Source organism: Protobothrops mucrosquamatus, unplaced genomic scaffold (genome assembly GCF_001527695.2).
Source record: "Protobothrops mucrosquamatus isolate PMUCROS unplaced genomic scaffold, P.Mucros_1.0 scaffold84, whole genome shotgun sequence".
NCBI lineage: Eukaryota > Metazoa > Chordata > Lepidosauria > Squamata > Viperidae > Protobothrops > Protobothrops mucrosquamatus.
Genome location: NW_015386461.1, coordinates 1,697,762 through 1,715,961, shown reverse-complemented (window position 1 = coordinate 1,715,961; position 18,200 = coordinate 1,697,762). Strand labels below are relative to the sequence as shown.

The 18,200-nt window shown below is 37.0% G+C and overlaps 1 protein-coding gene across 1 annotated transcript in view; it reads right to left on the bottom strand.

Annotated features, from left to right (window-relative positions):
* Nucleotides 1–4,144: 4,144 nt before the first annotated feature.
* NCKAP5 (NCK associated protein 5) overlaps nucleotides 4,145–18,200 on the bottom strand; it is a gene marked incomplete at its 3' end in the record, with an annotated part of 408,673 nt that continues 394,617 nt past the window's right edge. The window contains exons 8-9 of the mRNA XM_015812433.1: nucleotides 7,406–7,474; nucleotides 4,145–4,183 (exon numbers count right to left, since the gene is read on the bottom strand). Of these exons, the coding sequence (XP_015667919.1) occupies nucleotides 4,145–4,183; nucleotides 7,406–7,474 (108 nt within the window). The remainder of the gene's footprint in view (nucleotides 4,184–7,405; nucleotides 7,475–18,200) is intronic.

The following is an 18,200-nucleotide window of genomic DNA, read 5'->3' as shown; positions in this document are numbered from 1 at the left end:
ATTCCTTCTTCAGTTTTTAATGTATCTCTGAATCAAAACTATAATCTGCAGAGACAATAGGAACAAACCCCATAATAACAATCCTATTCACAATGGAATATATTTTTTCTTCAAATTTCCTGCTCAAAATTGAGTTCACTAAATGCATTCCATGTCTTATAAAGAATACTCATATCCAACGTGCCTATTTTAAACTATAGATTAGATGTCAAGCATTCAATGATCTTGATAAATCTCTCACGTTTTTGTTCTCATTTGATAACATATCCTGTTAGAATCACAATAATTTGATATAATTTGGGGATATTTGTTCTTCATTCTTTAAACCATTGTTTAATTAGATTTAATTAATTTAAATAATAAAAAACACTACCAAAAGTATCCCTTAAAGGACGACTGAAGTTTCATAGTGTAATACACATGATCAGTGTTCCTGTTAGGAGTTCTTCAGATTCCTTCTGTATTTATAAAGTCCCTCTGGGGTATCATCTCTTGGTGACATGACTTGTTCTGTCTTAGTGTAGTGTAGTAGAAGACTTATCTGTTTACAGGATCTTACTTGCATTAGTGTAAAAGACATTTGTGATTGACCCCCAAAGCAGAATTTCCTATTTACTGTATAGTTTTGCCTTCTTGTCCTTTTGTATAAATGCTCTCAAGTCCAGATAGCATTGTAAAAGGGCTGTAAGAGTTAACATTCATTAACATTTAGAATGCTTTGTGTTTCAGCTTCAAGATATTAAATTAGCTAGTGTTACTCAGCAAAGGCTATGTATCTGTCAAATTTTGTCAATATCAAGCAAATCACTTTATTAAATGCATTTTAATCTATATTCTTGGTCCACTGACAGAGAGTCCATACAACCTATGGCTTTTGCATCTTCTAATAATGATAAAAAGAACAGTTATGGGGGGGAAACTTAATCCTAAAGGTGCTATAAATATATTATGAAAATATTACCTCCCCTTTCTTCACTGTTTTTTTGTTTTGGTTTCTTTGTAGTTTTGAAAAAGGAAGGATGATGCTTTTAAGTAAGATAATGCTATATTGAGAAGAACGCAATCGCAAAGACACCCGCACAGAAAGTGTTGTTATGTTGTAGAATGCTAATCTGGTTCTTGTAGGCCCTTGAAATTAGGATTTGTTTAGCAGACACACATGGAATATATATTTTTGATTTGTTCCAGGGACTGGTTCATTTGTTTCCTTAATGTTTCATAGATATTATGGAGTTAAAAGATGAAAGCATCTTTTAACTCCATAATATCTATGAAACATTAAGGAAACAAATGAATCACTGTTGAGAATTGTACAAAACCCATTACTCAAAGTCCCACATCCTCTTGAATGCTTGGTGTTGATGCATCCCATTTCCTGAAAGCACATCCAGGCATTTACCAACCACACTTACATTGACACACCTGCCACGTACGTGGAACTTTTAAAAGAGCTTGATATTTCTGTTCTTGGAGAGATGGATCTGGGTAGGTTCTCTGCCACACACCCCTCCAAATGGATTTCTTACAATCCTAATAACCACAAAGATGATCAAGAGATGCAACCATGTAGGGTTTTTTTTTGGGGGGGGGGGGTTTCAGAAAAAAATAATTATAATTATAAATAATTATAAAGCAAAAATGTTATTCCAAACCAAAAAGTACTAAAAAAGGAGGGAGGGGTAAGGGAGGGAGAGAGGAAGCAAAGAAAGAAGGAAGGAAGGACTAGCCAACTGTACAAACTTTCTCCCTGTAATATCCATGTGATAAAGTATAAACAGAATATTATTTGTTTTAAAAAGTTATTTGTCCTCGGCCTTCTTCCAGGATATTTTTTCCAGTCTTTCTTGTAAACTAGTTGATTTTTCATGTAAATACTAATTAGCTCAAACCTTGCTTAGCGTCCTGAAATTAGCTATGTGCTGCCATCTAGTGGAGTGTTTAGGGAACGCGGGTTGGGTTCAACTCACAACCACAAAGGGACCGGATAATCAGAATGAAGCAGTTCAAACATTAAGTGAGGCATCATGTGACTGCACCCAATTTTTCTGTGGTCAATAGGTGAGACATCACACGGCCATGACTTGCAAGACCTTTCCTGCCAGCTTTTCCACTGATGTTGCTTGTTGGAAGCTAGCTGAAAAAGTCGCAAACGGCAATCGTTATGACCCCGCTGCCATTGTAAATATGCAATGGTTGGCAAGCACTGATATCACAACCATGTGACTATGAGGATGATGTGATGGTCGAAAATGCAAGGACCAGACGTAACTTTTTTCAGTGCAGTCATAACTTAGAATGGCGACTAAAGAAATAGTCATACACTGAGGACTACTTTTACCTAGATTTGCATCATATGTTCCAAACACGAACAAGCAAATTGCCTTAGACTCCCTGAAAATATGATATACAAGAAAAATACACCACTCTTTTTTCAAACAGTGGGCCAAGAAACCATCACTGGGCACACACAATCCCTTTGTCAAACTGCCACCATCGTTCCCTCTGCAATCATTCAATTATGCCAATATACTAACAGGAGCTCCAAAACAATGCAGCATATAGCAATAGCACTTTAGACTTATATACCGCTTTACAGTGTTTTACAGCCTTCTCTAAGCCAGAGGTCCCCAACCTTTTGGGCACCAGGGACCGGTTCTATGGAGAGAGGTTTTTCTGCGGACTGGAGGGGGCGTTGTTTTGTGTGCTGCCTGCATCTCACGGATGAGGCTTTGCTTGTTTGTGTGGACTAGTTGCTGGCATGCCGCGGCCCAGTACTGGTCCACAGACTGGGGGTTGGGGACCACTGCTCTAAGTGGTTTATAGAGTCAGCATATTGCCCCCAGCAATCTGGGTTCTCATTTAACCAACCTCAGAAGGATGGAAGGTTGAGTCAACCTTGAGCCGGTCAGATTCGAACTACTGGCAATCTGCAGAATTAACCTGCAATGCAGCATTCTATCCACTGCGCCACCACAGCTCTTTATAGACTCACATAGGAACAGAATTGGATGGAACAGAATTGGGCGGAAGATTAAGTTATAGCACGCAAAACTGTTGGGAAGGGAACATTTTCAAGGAAACAAGAAAGTCCAGTTGTCTTTTGGAAAAAAGCACCTTTGGGACAACCATGGCCCGGATGATTAAGAATCTCCATAGACAAATGGCATGAATGAATAAACTCAGCCTTTGTTGGGGGTAAGGGTGGATTAAAGTTTTGACAGACAAAGGAAAGGGTAAGTCTCCTTTTCCCCTGTTCCGGGGAAAAAAAAGAGATAAACCCACACTGCAAATGTAATTTTATGCTGCTTCAGGCCAACGCTGTTTTGCTTTGATTTGTAACCCTAGAGCAGTGTTCCTCAAACTTCACAACTTTAAGAAGTGCAGACTTCAGCTCCCAGAACTCCCCAGCCAGCATGGGTTACACTTGCCAAGTCTTAAAGTTGGCAAGTCTGAAAAGCACTGCCCTAGAGCATATCTTGCTACAGAAAAATGAGCTTCAGCGTCATACATAAATAATAACTAAAATACAGTATATAAAATAAAAAGACTACACACATATAAGCTGGGAGAAAGGTGAGAAAATTCAATTAATATTGCATAGCAGCCCCAACCAAATTGGCTATCTTCAAGGTGCATTTCAAGAAAACTAAAACACAGCTGCATGTCTCATTACATGTGTGAGAATTTGGCTGTCTGTGGCCCCACGTGTAAATGAACATGTTAAGCAAAGCAATCAGTTGTTCTAAATCTGTAAGAATGGCAACACCTAGTATATAAAAAATGGGGTCATATTCCAATGCTATATATTACCAGTGATAAATTTATTAAATGTTAACACTCCCAAATATGGATGAGATTTCAGGTCCAGCTTAACATGAAGTAATCTTGTAAGTTACTAAAGTCTGCTCAATTGCTAAGAGCCTTCTGCCTACTCCGCAGGATTTTATCAGCAGGAAGACACTGCTTTGTGTTGGTTGAAATAAATTCTTAATCTTCATTCAATGGCCTCAGAAGGATAATCAATGGGATTCCTAGTGATTCAATGCAATATATCATCATGTTCAATTTACTGGACAAAAAAGGTTGATAGTTTTAGTTAAGTAATTTTTTTTCTTTGGCACCACAGAGAAAATAAATGACTTACCTTCTGAGTAAGCAGAGCTTGTACAACCTGGTTGGCTACCTATAGAAGAAATAAATCATAGCTGAGAATTATTTTTCACAATTAGGAGAAAAAATAAATTCTCCTAACTTCCATAGAAACTGAGAGTCTACTGTTGTTGTTTTTTTTCATTTCAAAACTTGGTAGTTTTTTAAATGACCCCTCAACACAACGTTTTTCATCCTGCAAAGTGAAAGGGGTAGAACCAATTCAGACCAGGAGCCATACAAGTCAATTAGTTTGAAGGTAGAAACCAGCATTTGTTTTCCAAATGGAAAAGGCAGCCCTGGAAGTATCAAAAAGAAAAAAAAAATAGATCATCTGTTCATTGCAGCTAGGTGGCATTGCATGCTCCAGAAAATTAAAATACCTACAGCTCAATCAGAGTAGAATTTTACCATACTTTTTTTATATAGACTTAAATCAAATAACAAAAGCTTTGTTTTAAAGAACTATGTATAGAATTAATTTTACTCAATTCTTTTCTCATCTACTAGGATTATTATTTTCTGTATTTTCATTTATCATTAAATTTAAAATCCCAAATTAGATAAAGTCTATCACATATTCTTATTATGCGATTAATAATAATTTAATGAGCGATATACTACCATTTTTGTTTTCTGCTATGAAGCCCTACTTTTTATGTAAATTTTGAATAAAATGATTGTTTAGAAATGAGATACCCTTTCTTTCACTAATGTGATTTAAAAAAATTGTTTCATGTGAATTAGAATTTAATACAGGAATTCAGCCTTTTTCTAAATACTTATATTTTTATAGAAGTCAAATGCTTGAAATGATTCACGTTCTCATAAAATGCCTGATTCCCTTCCTATCATTTCCAAAATTGTTCTCTTACCTAAGGCATCACAGACAGCAAAGGTCATATGAAATAGCTATCTCTATGATTTAATACAAGACACAGATTAAAACTGTAGTTAGAACTCACAAGAGTATATAACTATAACTTTTTGGTAAGAGTGGCACAGAAGAAATATGCTATATTGGTTTTTTTAAATCTACAAATAAGCAAATACTTTAAACATCACCATTAATATTCTAAATGTTGGGAGTTCTGTAAAGTACCCACATATTCATTGAAACAACTGCACAGACAAAGTGATATAATAAGAGAGGAGAAGGATAAAATATTTCAGGAATTCTACAAATTTTAATAAACTAAGTGTCTGAAATGAAGATAGTATATTGGGAAGATGATATATGGATGCTTTTATTTATGGAATTACTAAAGAATTGCCTAACAACAGCAAGATAGAGCAGTAGATACTATATGCTAACAAATACATTATTACAAATGTCACAAAATATTATGTAATGTGCTTGGTAGGTTGTTAATGCCTTAAAATAAAATCAATACTTTTTTTCTTTTTTCATGCTACAATTTCCTGAGCTTATTTATTTATTGTTCAGGGAGGGAGGGAGGGAGGGAGGGAGGGAGGGAGGAAGGAAGGAAGGAAGGAAGGAAGGAAGGAAGGAAATAAAGTGCTGTTTACACTACAATTTAATTCAAGTACACAATATATTTTTCCTTAGAGGAAATAACAGAGATTTTAACTAATTTGAAAGCAATTGTTTCAGGGATAACTTTTAAAAAGAAGAATGTTAGTCCTTTTAAAAAAATAATGTTATTTATTTATTAGCTTTTTATCCCGCCTTTCTTACTTTATAAGAAACTCAAGAAAGGGAAGAAATAAAATACTCCTCCTCCTTTTTTTACCCACAATGGGATCTATCCAGCAATTCTGAACAAAGATGAATCTGATCTTTTCTTTTTTATTTCTTATCTCAGGTCCCATTTTGGTTGTGTCTTCTTCCCTCTTACTTTCTTCATGTCAAGGGCTGTCCAGCATTTGGCCTCTAGTTCCCTTATACTCTTTGGGCAAAAACTAATTTTAATTTATATAACAAGGGTTTAAAAACATATTCCCTTTCCATCTACAGTGCAATCAAAGAGATTAGCTTGGGCAATACTATTCTTAGCCATGCAAGTGAGGTAACACAACCAGTCTTAAAGTTTATGGCTTATTGGCGCTATTTAATTTCATTATTCAATTATCAATTTTGATAGCAATACTGCATGCCGAGTCATTTTTTTAGTGATTGCAAATTGATTGGATGTTATCTTCTTTAACCTTGTTTTGGTTTCATAATTTTATTGTGTGAAGATCAACCGTTCGATTTTTCATTTGGCTTGTTTGTTATACTACTTTAAAATGGTGTCATCATAATGACCTTCGCCATTATCACTCAAAAGGCTATATTTGCTTGCCACTATACCCCTTCCAAACTATACCACTTAACAAACAATATCCAAGTCTTCTTTGTCAAAGTAACACTTCTGAGTAATTCTATTTTTTTCCAAGGCCACCACAGGGAAAAATATATATATATTCTATCATTTTATCTGGCTACCATAATTTGTCTATTTACTGCAAAACTGTTAGTCTCCTATGATTTTTATCTTCTCAGTTGCCAGGCTTCCATGGACCATCCCACACACACGGCTCTCCAAGCTTTGTTTGAAAACCTTTGTTTGAAAATGGAGCATTAGTGACTCCAGGAGGCAGGCTGAAATTCTCATGGTCAAGAAATTAAGGATTAAGGAGGAATTTCAAGACCATGAGAATTACAGCCTGCCTCCTAGAGTCAGTGCCTAGAGGTTTTCAAAGCGTGGATAGCCATGTGTCTGGGATGGTCCAAGGAAGCCTGTACTGGGCGGTAGACTGGACCAAAAGAACCAGGAATCCCTTCCAACCCCATGGTTTTACAACTCTAAGGCACGAGCTTCATTCCTTCATATTCTTTAGTTCATGGACAGACAAAGACCTCCCATTTTTTAATTAGTAGAGAAGATATTGTTGGCCTTGATGCCTGGAGATTTGAACTAAAAGAATTTTTGTTATTTGAAAAAAAGGATACAGCAAAATCTGTGTGAAAATCGAACTGCCTACGATGGCTCCTTCGCAATAATTCCCGTTACCCTAAGAAGTTTTCTAATAACTGAAATGAAACTATGTGAATTAGTTTATGATCCAGACATATAGCACTCTACAATAATAGGATGGTTGTCTGAAAGACGGCCAGTTATATAAATATTTTCAATAAATCAGTTAAAAAAAATAATTAAAAACTTGAGAAGCAAGTCAGAAAGCTGAGGTATGGGAGGGAGAAGGGGACATTTAACCAAAGACTAGGAGACCAACTTTCCATCCATCTCACCTCATCAAGACACCTTTCGTATTGCTCTCGCTGATTTTTATTTTCCATAGCCAGTGCGGAATTCTCTGCCTGAAAGACACACAAGCACATACATACAAACAAAATATAAATTAGTTAGTGGATTTAGTGAAGAACATGACAGTTATACCGGTAGTCCTTGACAGTTCATTTAGTAACCGTTCAAAGTTACAACGGTACTGGGAAAAAAAGTGACGTATGACTGTTTTTCACACTTAGGACCACTGTACCATCCCCATGGTCATGTGATCAAAATTCGGACAACTTGGCAATGGTTCATATTAATGATGATTGCGGTATCCCCTTTTGCGACCTTCTGACAAGCGAAGACATTGGGGAAGCCAGATTCACTTAACAGCCGTGTTATTAATTTAATTACTAATTTAACAACTGTGGCAAGAAATGTTGTAAATGGGACAAAATTCACTTAACAAATGCCTTGCTTAACAACAGAAATTTGGGGCTCAAACGAGGTCGTACGTCGAGGACTACCTATGTTGTGTATGCAATCTCATCATCTCATAACCGTGTAGGATAAATACACAGTTCTTTATGATCTAATGTAAACTTTGAATTTTTTAAAAAAAACCTCCAAATACACAAATTCTGTTAACGTTATGAAATTACATGAGCAATATATTGCAATTTAGAAGAGTCAGACAGGTCTCTGTAATGTTTCCTTGACAGATAACTGAAAACAGCCTTTAGTAAAAATACTGCAGTGGATATTTGATATATCAATTTTCTTTTATTCAAGTCTAGGTGCTAGGAAACCATGTGCTAGGAAACCATGAGTCAAGGGCATTCTCTTCCCTCTCTAAACCAGAGAGTTTTGTTTAATATTAACAGATTTACAACTACAATAATAAAAACTGATTTCCTTTTATCATTCAGACATCATAGCACTGATGGCTAGGGCAGTCATATTTTCATTTTCATTTGTTTTAATTATTTTGGTTCTTGAACATGCATTTCCCTTACTATATACACAATATTTTGTTCAGAACAGCAGCAGAACAGGTATCTAAGCTTTTTTCATTAAAGCAAACCAACAAAGAAACCTTCAAGACTATAAAACTAAATTCATCAGTACAAACTAAAGCAGGAGAGGTGGTTTGATTCAACAGTAAATTCCATAATATCTCTGCATCTGGGCAATCCACAAAACCAAGGCAACCTTTTTTTTCAACGGAACTACTTCTAAAAAGCAGAAATCTCTTCTGGCGTTTGAAATGCCAGGTCAAGGCTGAGGGATGAAACAACCATGATCACCTCTGTGTCACGATGAGAAAGGTGTCATTTCTAAAGCACAAAAAAAGCTTCTCTGAAAGAAACCCAAGGGTATCATACAGTGCAAATCCCATTCTAGTCCATATAAGTGATATTTTAATAAAAATGTTGCAAAAAAAAAAAGATGACTCTGTTCAGAATTCATTCAATACCTTTACGAACCATCTTTTCTCTAAGAGCCAAAGGTGGGATCAAATTCTGTCCTACAACTAGGCCTTCTCGCCATACATCAATTATGTGAGATAGGCCAGGTCACTCATTTGTCATTGCAAAATCTCTTGGTTCATATCATGGCTGAGGCTGAAACTGAAACTGGATCTTCCTGATAGCTATTCCAACATATTAACCACTATCTGACACGTATGGATGGTGCCCGTCTGAGTAAATAAGCATTAGCACTCAGCGAATAAGATTGCTACTAGTAAATAAAACATGCCATAAAATACTGAAACATAGAAATACAGAAAAATCCTCCTGTTCTGGATGTTACATCTCATTCCCTCTTCACATCAGTTTTCTATTATTCCCTATTCTCATCAGTCTTCCATTATTCCCTTCAACAAACATTAAGCCAGCATTTCCAGCACAGAGTGACTCCTTAAGTGACCAAACATTGCCACAATCTTTATATGGTAAAAAGTTAAACAATTCTCTGCAATTCTGAATGTCAAGTTGTTTATAAATTCAAAATAAGAACAGTGAGTTTGATAGGTGGAAAAGTTTGGACACCACTGTAACTTTTTTTTTTGGGGGGGGGGGGGAGAAATAATAGCTCCCAAACATTTCCTATAGTTAATTTTCTTTCTATTTATGTAGTTATTTCACTATTTCTATTCTTGCTTTTGGACTTTTTCCCCCACTCTTCCTTTCAGAATTCTTCTAGTTCAGAAATATTTGTAGGTCTCATGGCACGCACTGCATGTCTTCAACCATATTCAAGAATGCCATTACAAAACATTTATATTTCTTTTCTGGTTGAACTGAACAAAATGTTTCAGATCATTGTCTTGCTGAAATATCCAATCTCTGTTCAACTTTAAACTTTTTACTAATTACTTGGATACAAAATTTTCTTCCAAATTCTGATTCACTGAAACATGATTTGATCTACTGTTTGTATGTACAACATTATATAAAATGGCCACATTTAAAGCAAAATAAATCAGCAGCCCACTATCCTATCCGTGTTCACATACCATGTGTTTACACTCAAAATGACCCCATTCATTACTTCATTACTTCCAAGGACTTTCAGCAGGCACTTTCTGCAGACATCTAGAACACGGGTGTCAAACTCATGACGTGTCGCGACGTATCGCGACTTTTTCCCCATTGCTGGCAATGGGGTGGGCGCAGTTTTGGTGTGGCCCATCCGACCCGTGGGCCGGCAGTTTGGCACCCCTGATCTAGAATAAGCCATCTTCAAATAACTTGGCTCCAAGCTACACTTTGACACGCACCCCCAAAACAGCTGGCCATCATTGCAATTATCACAATATTAGAACTTTGTGGCAATAACACATTAATAATAGCCATATCCTTCATTAGAGGTGCGGTTTCTGGAAGGTTATTAAGAAAAGCCCCACTTAGAGTGTATTATACTTGTTAATCCATGACATGACAAGATCATGAGTCACTGTTGCTAGCACTTTCTGTTCCTGAAAAATCACGAATGGCATAAAAACTAAAGCTGGGGAAAAGCCTTCCTTACCACAGCTTCCATCATATATCCTTCAGATTGGATTGATCAATGACCTTCAACTCCATACTCATGAAAAATATGCCATAATTCATTCTTATATATTTCATCATATTTCCTCTAAATCTACAAGCATGCAATAAACATTCTCACGTTCATACATTTTTCAAAGACCCGCAGACAAAGATCCAGTTTGTCTAGCAAAAGACATAATCTACTTCCTAAATCTTGAACACTAGATCTTTTGGCATTCTTTCGATCAAAATTCCATCTGACATCTTCAACTCAACTTTACAAACTAATTGTTTTGTCTTTCGCTTTCTAAATTTCCTTTTGTATAGGGAGACAATCATGCATTCTTCCAAATTACAAGCAGACATGCAGCTTCACAAACATATTAAATAAGGAACAGAGCTACTGTATAAGGAAACCATACCCATATTTTAACATTTCTCCAATTAGGCCAGAGGTAGGCAACCTTGGCTCTTTTATGACTCGTGGACTTCAACTCCCAGAATTCCTGAGCCAGCATAGCTGGCTCAGGGATTCTGGGAGTTGAAGTCCACGAGTCATAAAAGAGCCAAGGTTGCCTACCCCTGAATTAGGCCATCTATATCTGCAGTCTTACTGTTTTTCAATATTCTCACCAGACATGTATTTATCACTTTCTATTCTTCAATTCTCTTTTAGACTCTTTAGACTTTTATTATCATTCCTTCAAGAAATCAGAGTCATATAAATCTCTAAAAATGCTTCTTCCAGCTTCTCGCAGTTCAGCTGGCCAGAGAGGGAAAATTAAAGTCCACGAAGGGCTTCCCTGGAAAAAGGGAAATGAGGTCCCAGAGAGATTATATTTTCACTCAAGGTCCAAGATGGGAAAGAGGGAAAGAGCTGGCTTCATGCAGGACCCAAGATAGGAAGGAGAAAGACTGCGGATGGAGAAGTCTTGGTCTCTGGGGAAAGGAAGGACTGGGCAGAAGAGCCGAGAGAGGTTATTTCCCAAATGAAGGAAAGGCAGAAAGTTCAGTTAAACAGATCGAAAAAAGGAAACAAGCCATGCTGAGGAAACTAATCGTATATTCAGTACATTCATTTCTTTTTACCCTCTCGTCATACATCCAGAAGCTGGGGAGAAGGAGGGAGTGAAGGGGAGGGAGTGAAGTAGTTACCAAGAGAGCTAAACAGTCTCTAGGACAGTGGTTCTCAACCTTTTTAATGCCGCGACCCCCAACCGGTCGTAAGTCGAGGACTAAACCGGTCGTAAGTCGAGGACTAAACCGGTCGTAAGTCGAGGACTAAACCAGTCGTAAGTCGAGGACTACCCAACCGGTCGTAGGTCGAGGACTTTCCCTGCCCGGGAGCACCACGCATGTGTGGCTCCGCCCCCTGCGCTGGCCGAGGCGTAGCTGGCAAGCGGCAGAGACGGAGGAGGCCGACCACCAGCTGGCCCAGCCCAAGGGAGGTAAGGCACCCGCCGGAAAAGGGGAAAAAATGGCGGACAAAAAAATGGCGGACAGCCTTGCTTGGCGACCCCCGTGAAATGGTCAATCGACCCCAAATGGGGTCGCGACCCATAGGTTGAGAACCGCTGCTCTAGGAGAAAGACTCAGGAAGAAACCTGACACCAGGCTAAAAGCCTTGATTGTATGGTACAACAGCAATAGCAATTAAGACTTATATACCACTTCATAGTGCTTTACAGCCCCTCTCTAAGCGGTTTACAAAGTCAGCATATTGACCCCAACAATCTGGGTCCTCATTTTACCGACCTCGGAAAGATGGAAGGCTGAGTCAACTTTGAGCTGGTTAGGATGGAACTCCAGACCGTGGGCAGAGTTAGCCTGCGATACTCCATTCTCACTACTGCACCACCATGGCTCCTTTTACAAAAACCTGTGGTAAATATACCTATTGTATATAACTGCATTGTATATAGTAAATAAAAAAAGCTCCAAAGCCTGTCTTATCTTGTTTCTCTGCGTCCATTGTATCCTTGTAAATCTTATAAATAAACCTCCGGTTCTAAAAGAACCCAGAGAACATTGTGACAGCCTTCTTAAGGAGGGAACACACTCCAAGGTCGGCCTTCTCCAAGCCACTGGCACACCCTGGCTGCACAGTGGAGCACAAAGAGGCAAGGATACAGCTCACAGACGTAGAGACATCATAGAAAGCACAATATATACTACATTTGAGGTTGCAGGGCCAAAAGAACCTCTTCATTAGACAGGATGATGTCTTATTAATTACCATAGAATCCAGGGGTAGGCAACCTTGGCTCTTTTATGACTCGTGGACTTCAACTCCCAGAATTCCTGAGCCAGTCATGCTGGCTCAGGAATTCTGGGAGTTGAAGTCCACGAGTCATAAAAGAGCCAAGGTTGCCTACCCCTGCCATAGACCGTGTTCTTGTTGTTATTCAATCGTTAAATTGTGTCTGATTATTCATGACCTTATAGATTATTGTATGCCAACCCCACCCCATCCTCCACTTTTCCCCTGAGTTTGCCCAAATTCATGTTCACTGCATCAATGATGCTATCTCACCATCTCATCCTCTGCCATCCCTTCTCCTTTTGCCTTCAACATCAAGGTCTTTTCCAATGAGTTCTCTCTTCTCATTAGGTAGCCAAAGTATTTGAGCTTCAGCTTCAGAGACCTTGTCCACAAGGAGCCAAATATAGTTGGGGAAGAAATATTCTTTTTAAACTCATGCACATGGATACAAGCACAGATGATGAATAATATACTATCAGTGAAATCAGGAAGAAACCAAGAGTAGAACCAATGCTAGTAATTTACTCTCTATGCGGTTTTCATTCAGTCATAAAAAAGATTGAGGACACCTAACTGGCTGGCTGGGGAATTCTGGGCGTTGAAGTCCACATGTCTTCAAGAAGCACTGCTCTAGGGATTGCTTAAATGCAAATAGTCAATGTATCATATCACATCATTATTCAAACTTAAATACAAACCATTGCACAAATATTCTCTTTTCCATTAAATAACAATTGGAAGAAATTAATGATTGCGTGGCTAAAGAATGCAAGGTACCTTTGTTTCCTATTACAAATTAAATATTCTTAAGCTGCCACACAAAAGCAAATGTTCATCAATTATGTATGGCAATAGAAATATTCTAGAGAGCTATTCAAATAAAACTTTAAATGCATTAATAAATGCCTGTCTGTCTGACAGAAATAGAGATGTATATCTGCTTCATTATCAGTGTGTATCAAAACAGACTACACAAGGACCAATTTAAAGTTTCAGAATGTCTGAGTAAAGGCAAATCTAAAATATCCATTCTTCCTGGAGACATAGACCAAGTTAAAAAACCTTTCAAGCCAAAATTAAACCGAGCTTGGGAATCCAAGTATCATAGCAGAACCTTTGCTCATAATCTTCCCATCACATAATGCCTTTCACATGTCTATGAATATTCAAGATTCGCACATATTTTCAGCTTATGTTGGATGCTTTCCTTTTTAAAATTTAAGGAAGCCAAGTGAATTTTTTTAATGGAAAAAAATGTGGTTAAAAAAAACAAGCTGCATTCCACTGAACAGCACCCAGTTAAGGGAACCCAAAGTATTGTTGCCAGTCTCTTTTAAGAGATCTTGTTAGCACTGCCTCTTGCCCACAAGCACACTGGTGTTCATTCATTCTTGAAAAAAGCTTACTGTCTTCACTCACATATACATTACTATTGGGATTGTACCTAAAGCCTTAGAAGTGATGAGGAGCTGAAATCCTCCCAGCAGGCAGCCCTTTCACTCTCAAATGTTCCCGCAGCCAAGGAAAGGATTTCAGCTCTTTTGAAAGTTCAGAGAGAAAATCTTTCAGCAGGCTGCAGGAATGGAGTTGAAATCTTCCAATTTTCAGCTCCCTTCCTGCAGTCCCACAAGGGATTTCAGCTCTGCTCCATTCCGTCCACTTGCAAGCTTCCCTGTTGGCTTCCCCACTAACTTTCTCTGGAAGCCAGCAAAGAAGATTGCAGCAGGGCTCACATAATCACAGGGCGTTTGGCAACTGGTCATAAACACGAGCTGGTAAGCAAACATCTGAATAGTGAATGCAAAGGGCATGAAGCAACATTTTATAATTGCCAGAAGTACTTTATGGGCCATAAAAAGGACCCTTTCAAAGATCATTGTAACTTTGAATGGTCATTATGTGACCAGTTGTAGGTTGAGTACTACCTGTATACAATCATCATGCTTTTTTAAACCTGTTGTATCCCACATTTCATTATATTCATACATATGAAGTCCACTCCTAAAGGCTTCCTAATTTTTGATGTCAAAACTTTGTCAATTATATGAAAAGATACTTGATCAGGGAATATTATCCAAGGAATTTAATCAAGTTTATATTACAGTTACACTAAAATAAGCCAAAGATCATGCCCAGTGTTCAATCTCACTGATTAACATTGATACAAAAACTTTAACAGCGGTGCTAGCAAAAAGATTACAACAAGTGCTGTCATTAAAAATGATAAAAGCAGAGTTTATAAAAACTAGACAAGCAGCAGACAACATTAGGTTAGGTTAGGTTAGTTGTATATTTAATAGAGCTGAATAAAAATGAAGACCAATTTGTAATCTTATCCTTAGATACTGAAAACATTTTTGACAAAATATATAAGCAGTAAGTGTTTAGAATACTTTAGTCAGAGCATAGTTTGATAAGCCTTTTTTACACATCTATTTTGCATTTTTAACTTTGCTAAGCATACATTAGTACTTTTTAAGAAGAGTTAACTGTATCTTGTAAAATAATGGTGAAAAAAAAAGGAAGAGCCTCTCTCCTATAGAATAATTAATCTTGACAGTGAAATTAAACCGTTACTGAGATTTCTAAAGCAGAAATGTCTCCTGTGTTTTCAGGCTTAATTCGATCTGGGACAGAGAATCTTTTTCAGGATGAATCAACCCTAAGGTGTTGGACAAATTGCAATCAATATGTATTCTTATGGAAGCTAATCATGGCAAATTATTTTATGAGATGACTAACATTTGTAAAAAGCATTGGCTTACTCTGGATAAAAATATTACTACTCTGAATAGCAACGTGAAATTATGAGAAGAAATGAAAACTATGAATATACAAATTAAGTTGAAAGAGGAGTGGAAAATGTGAACACAGTAACTTGTTCTCATGAACCTAAACACGAGAATTTACAACTTACAAAATTTACAAGGCACCTGAATTTACAATGGTAAAGCAAGTAAAGAACATAGATCTATATGATAAAGTTTTGTTTCTTTTTAAAATATATATATATTATTGATTTTTTACAATAACATTATTTAGTGCTTAGTAAACAGAGTGTTGTCTGGGTTCATATATTTAAAAAACAATCAACAATAATTAATTTCTATAGTTCCATAGTCACTATATTAATTCATTAATGATATATTTTTGATCTTCTCTTCTTCCAATAGTATTCTCCTTTTGTCAACATTAAACAAATATAATTCTTAATTTTTTTGATTCATATAAAGTTGGGTATAAACCTTTTTCTTGTATTTGTACAAATAACAGTAACATCAGCATATAACATCTTTTCTGATCAGCTTATATTTTAATTGTATTTATAAAAGTCATCTTATTAAGTCACTATATATCCTGTTTTCAAGATCCTTATTTAAGCTTAATTTCCCCTCTGTATTCAAACCATTCTTATCAGTCATAATTTTCTCAAAGTTAACCTTTAAATATCCAAACTTTTTATTCACATATACCATCCCAGTATTTTTACTTTTCATATATTATAAAAAATACTATACTACTTGTATATCTTATCCCTCTTACTGTGGGACCCCTTTATATCCATAATTTATCTATTCTTTTAACCATATTCAAACAAAGTGTTTAATCATATAGTTCTCCATCTGGTAAGTCGAATCAAATCTCTTGAATCTTCTTCTTTTGCCAGGTAGCTTTTCAAGCCAGTGTGTTCAACTTGCCAGGGGATTTTTCCTGTATTTTTGTAAATGTTGTTGGGAATAGGAAAAACAAGTTAGATAGGACATGTGTTTTTTGTCTCCCAAACTTTAATGATTCTCATGGCTGCTCTATAGTCCATTTTGTTAGATCTTCTTTCCAATCTTCAAGTTTATTTTAAAGCCCTGAAAAATAAGATTTTTTTTCCATTTCCATTGTTGTGGCAAAACCTTGCAAGTTTTCTTTTGTTTGTATTAAACTGTATTCTCTTCATCTATAGCTTCCTCTTTGGGTCACTGTCCTCTGGTTTCTGTTCTGTTATCTGGTTTGTTTGTTTGTTCCTTCTTTGTCATTGTTTTCTAAGAGTTTTTTACTTGTAAGTTTAGGTTAGAAATGTGCTCATTTATGCCGTCAAAGTTGTTTTTAATCTCATCATGATTTGAAACCATTGTCATTTGAATCTGTTGCAGCATTGCATACATTTCCTCCTGAAAAGTATTTGCCTTGTCTTGGAGTATTGCTCCTGCAGATCTCTGATGTTCCAGGCTGGGGCCTTCAGAAGGAGATATTAGGTGTGGTTTCCTGCCACTTTTAGACAGGTATGCAACATCCATTTTATCTCCCCCTCCAGATATTCTTTCACCAGTACCATAGTCTCTGTATTTAGCCTTTCAAACTAGCCAATCTTAAAATCCAAACAACCAAATCTTACATAGTTCTTATCTTTATATATTGTTTTTATAATCCAATGCATTTCCAATTGTCAAAGCACCACTGAAAGCATTACTTTATAACAGTTCTTCTGTTCAGGGGTCTTACAATTTATCAGTCAGCCAAAATTGCAGTCCAGAATGTTTAACCATCCAGTAAAATTCCCCCCTAGAAGATTAGCCAAAAGTCAAGGTTTTTCTTTTTCTGCAAACAATTACTGAGCTAAAGATCACAGCTCAGTAAGTATTTATAATCCCAGAAGGTCAGCAGTTTTTAAAACAAACATAGTTCTCAATCTGTAATAGGTGGCCCAGTGATTTTCTTTCCTCTGTTCCCAGTTGTTTTCTATTTGGCTAAAAGTCACTAAAGTTCAAAGGAACAGGTTTGCCAATTTCTGAGTCAATGTAGCAGTTGTTCTATGCTTTAATCCTCCACTAGATGTCAGTAGCTATTCCTTTTCCAACTTTTAAAACAAAGAGTTATTTTTTGTAATTTCATTAATACTCTTTCAGATGTGAAATCTTAACAATTTTTGTAATTTTCAGATTTATCCAAACTGTAGTATTATTAACTTCATTTCAATATACTTCTGTCCCCCATAAAAATTAAATCATCACTTCTGTCTATGGAAGGGGGGTATAGTCCCCTCCCTTCTCACTTTCAGAGGATTTTTTGCTTCTTGGGGATCTTTTCCAGGAAATCTGGTACAAAATAGAAGAGAGAAGATCGGTATTCTCACCTAGTTCCAAGCATGCTGTTCACTGTTGTTCTAGTTAGTGTTTTTGGACTTCGGCTGCTGGTAGCTTGGGCTAGTCACTGATGTGCAGCTAGCCTTTCTCCTGTCGGATTGGAGGGCTTCCCTCAGATCAAACTGATCTATTGCTGTCTTTCCGTGATCCACAGGAGGCCCTCCTTCGTCGCCTCTCCAGGGCGACTTTAGACCTATTAAGGGTCCCCTGGCAGGGCAAAACCAGCTGTGGGGTGTGGAGCTCCGCAATCCCTCAGCTGCTCCGCTATGGCACAAAACTGGAAGTCAATAAAGTTTTGTTTCTGAACTAATCCACACAGAAACCTAAAGATAAGGGATCTTCTTACAAATATACAAAATACAGAAACTTTGTCTGA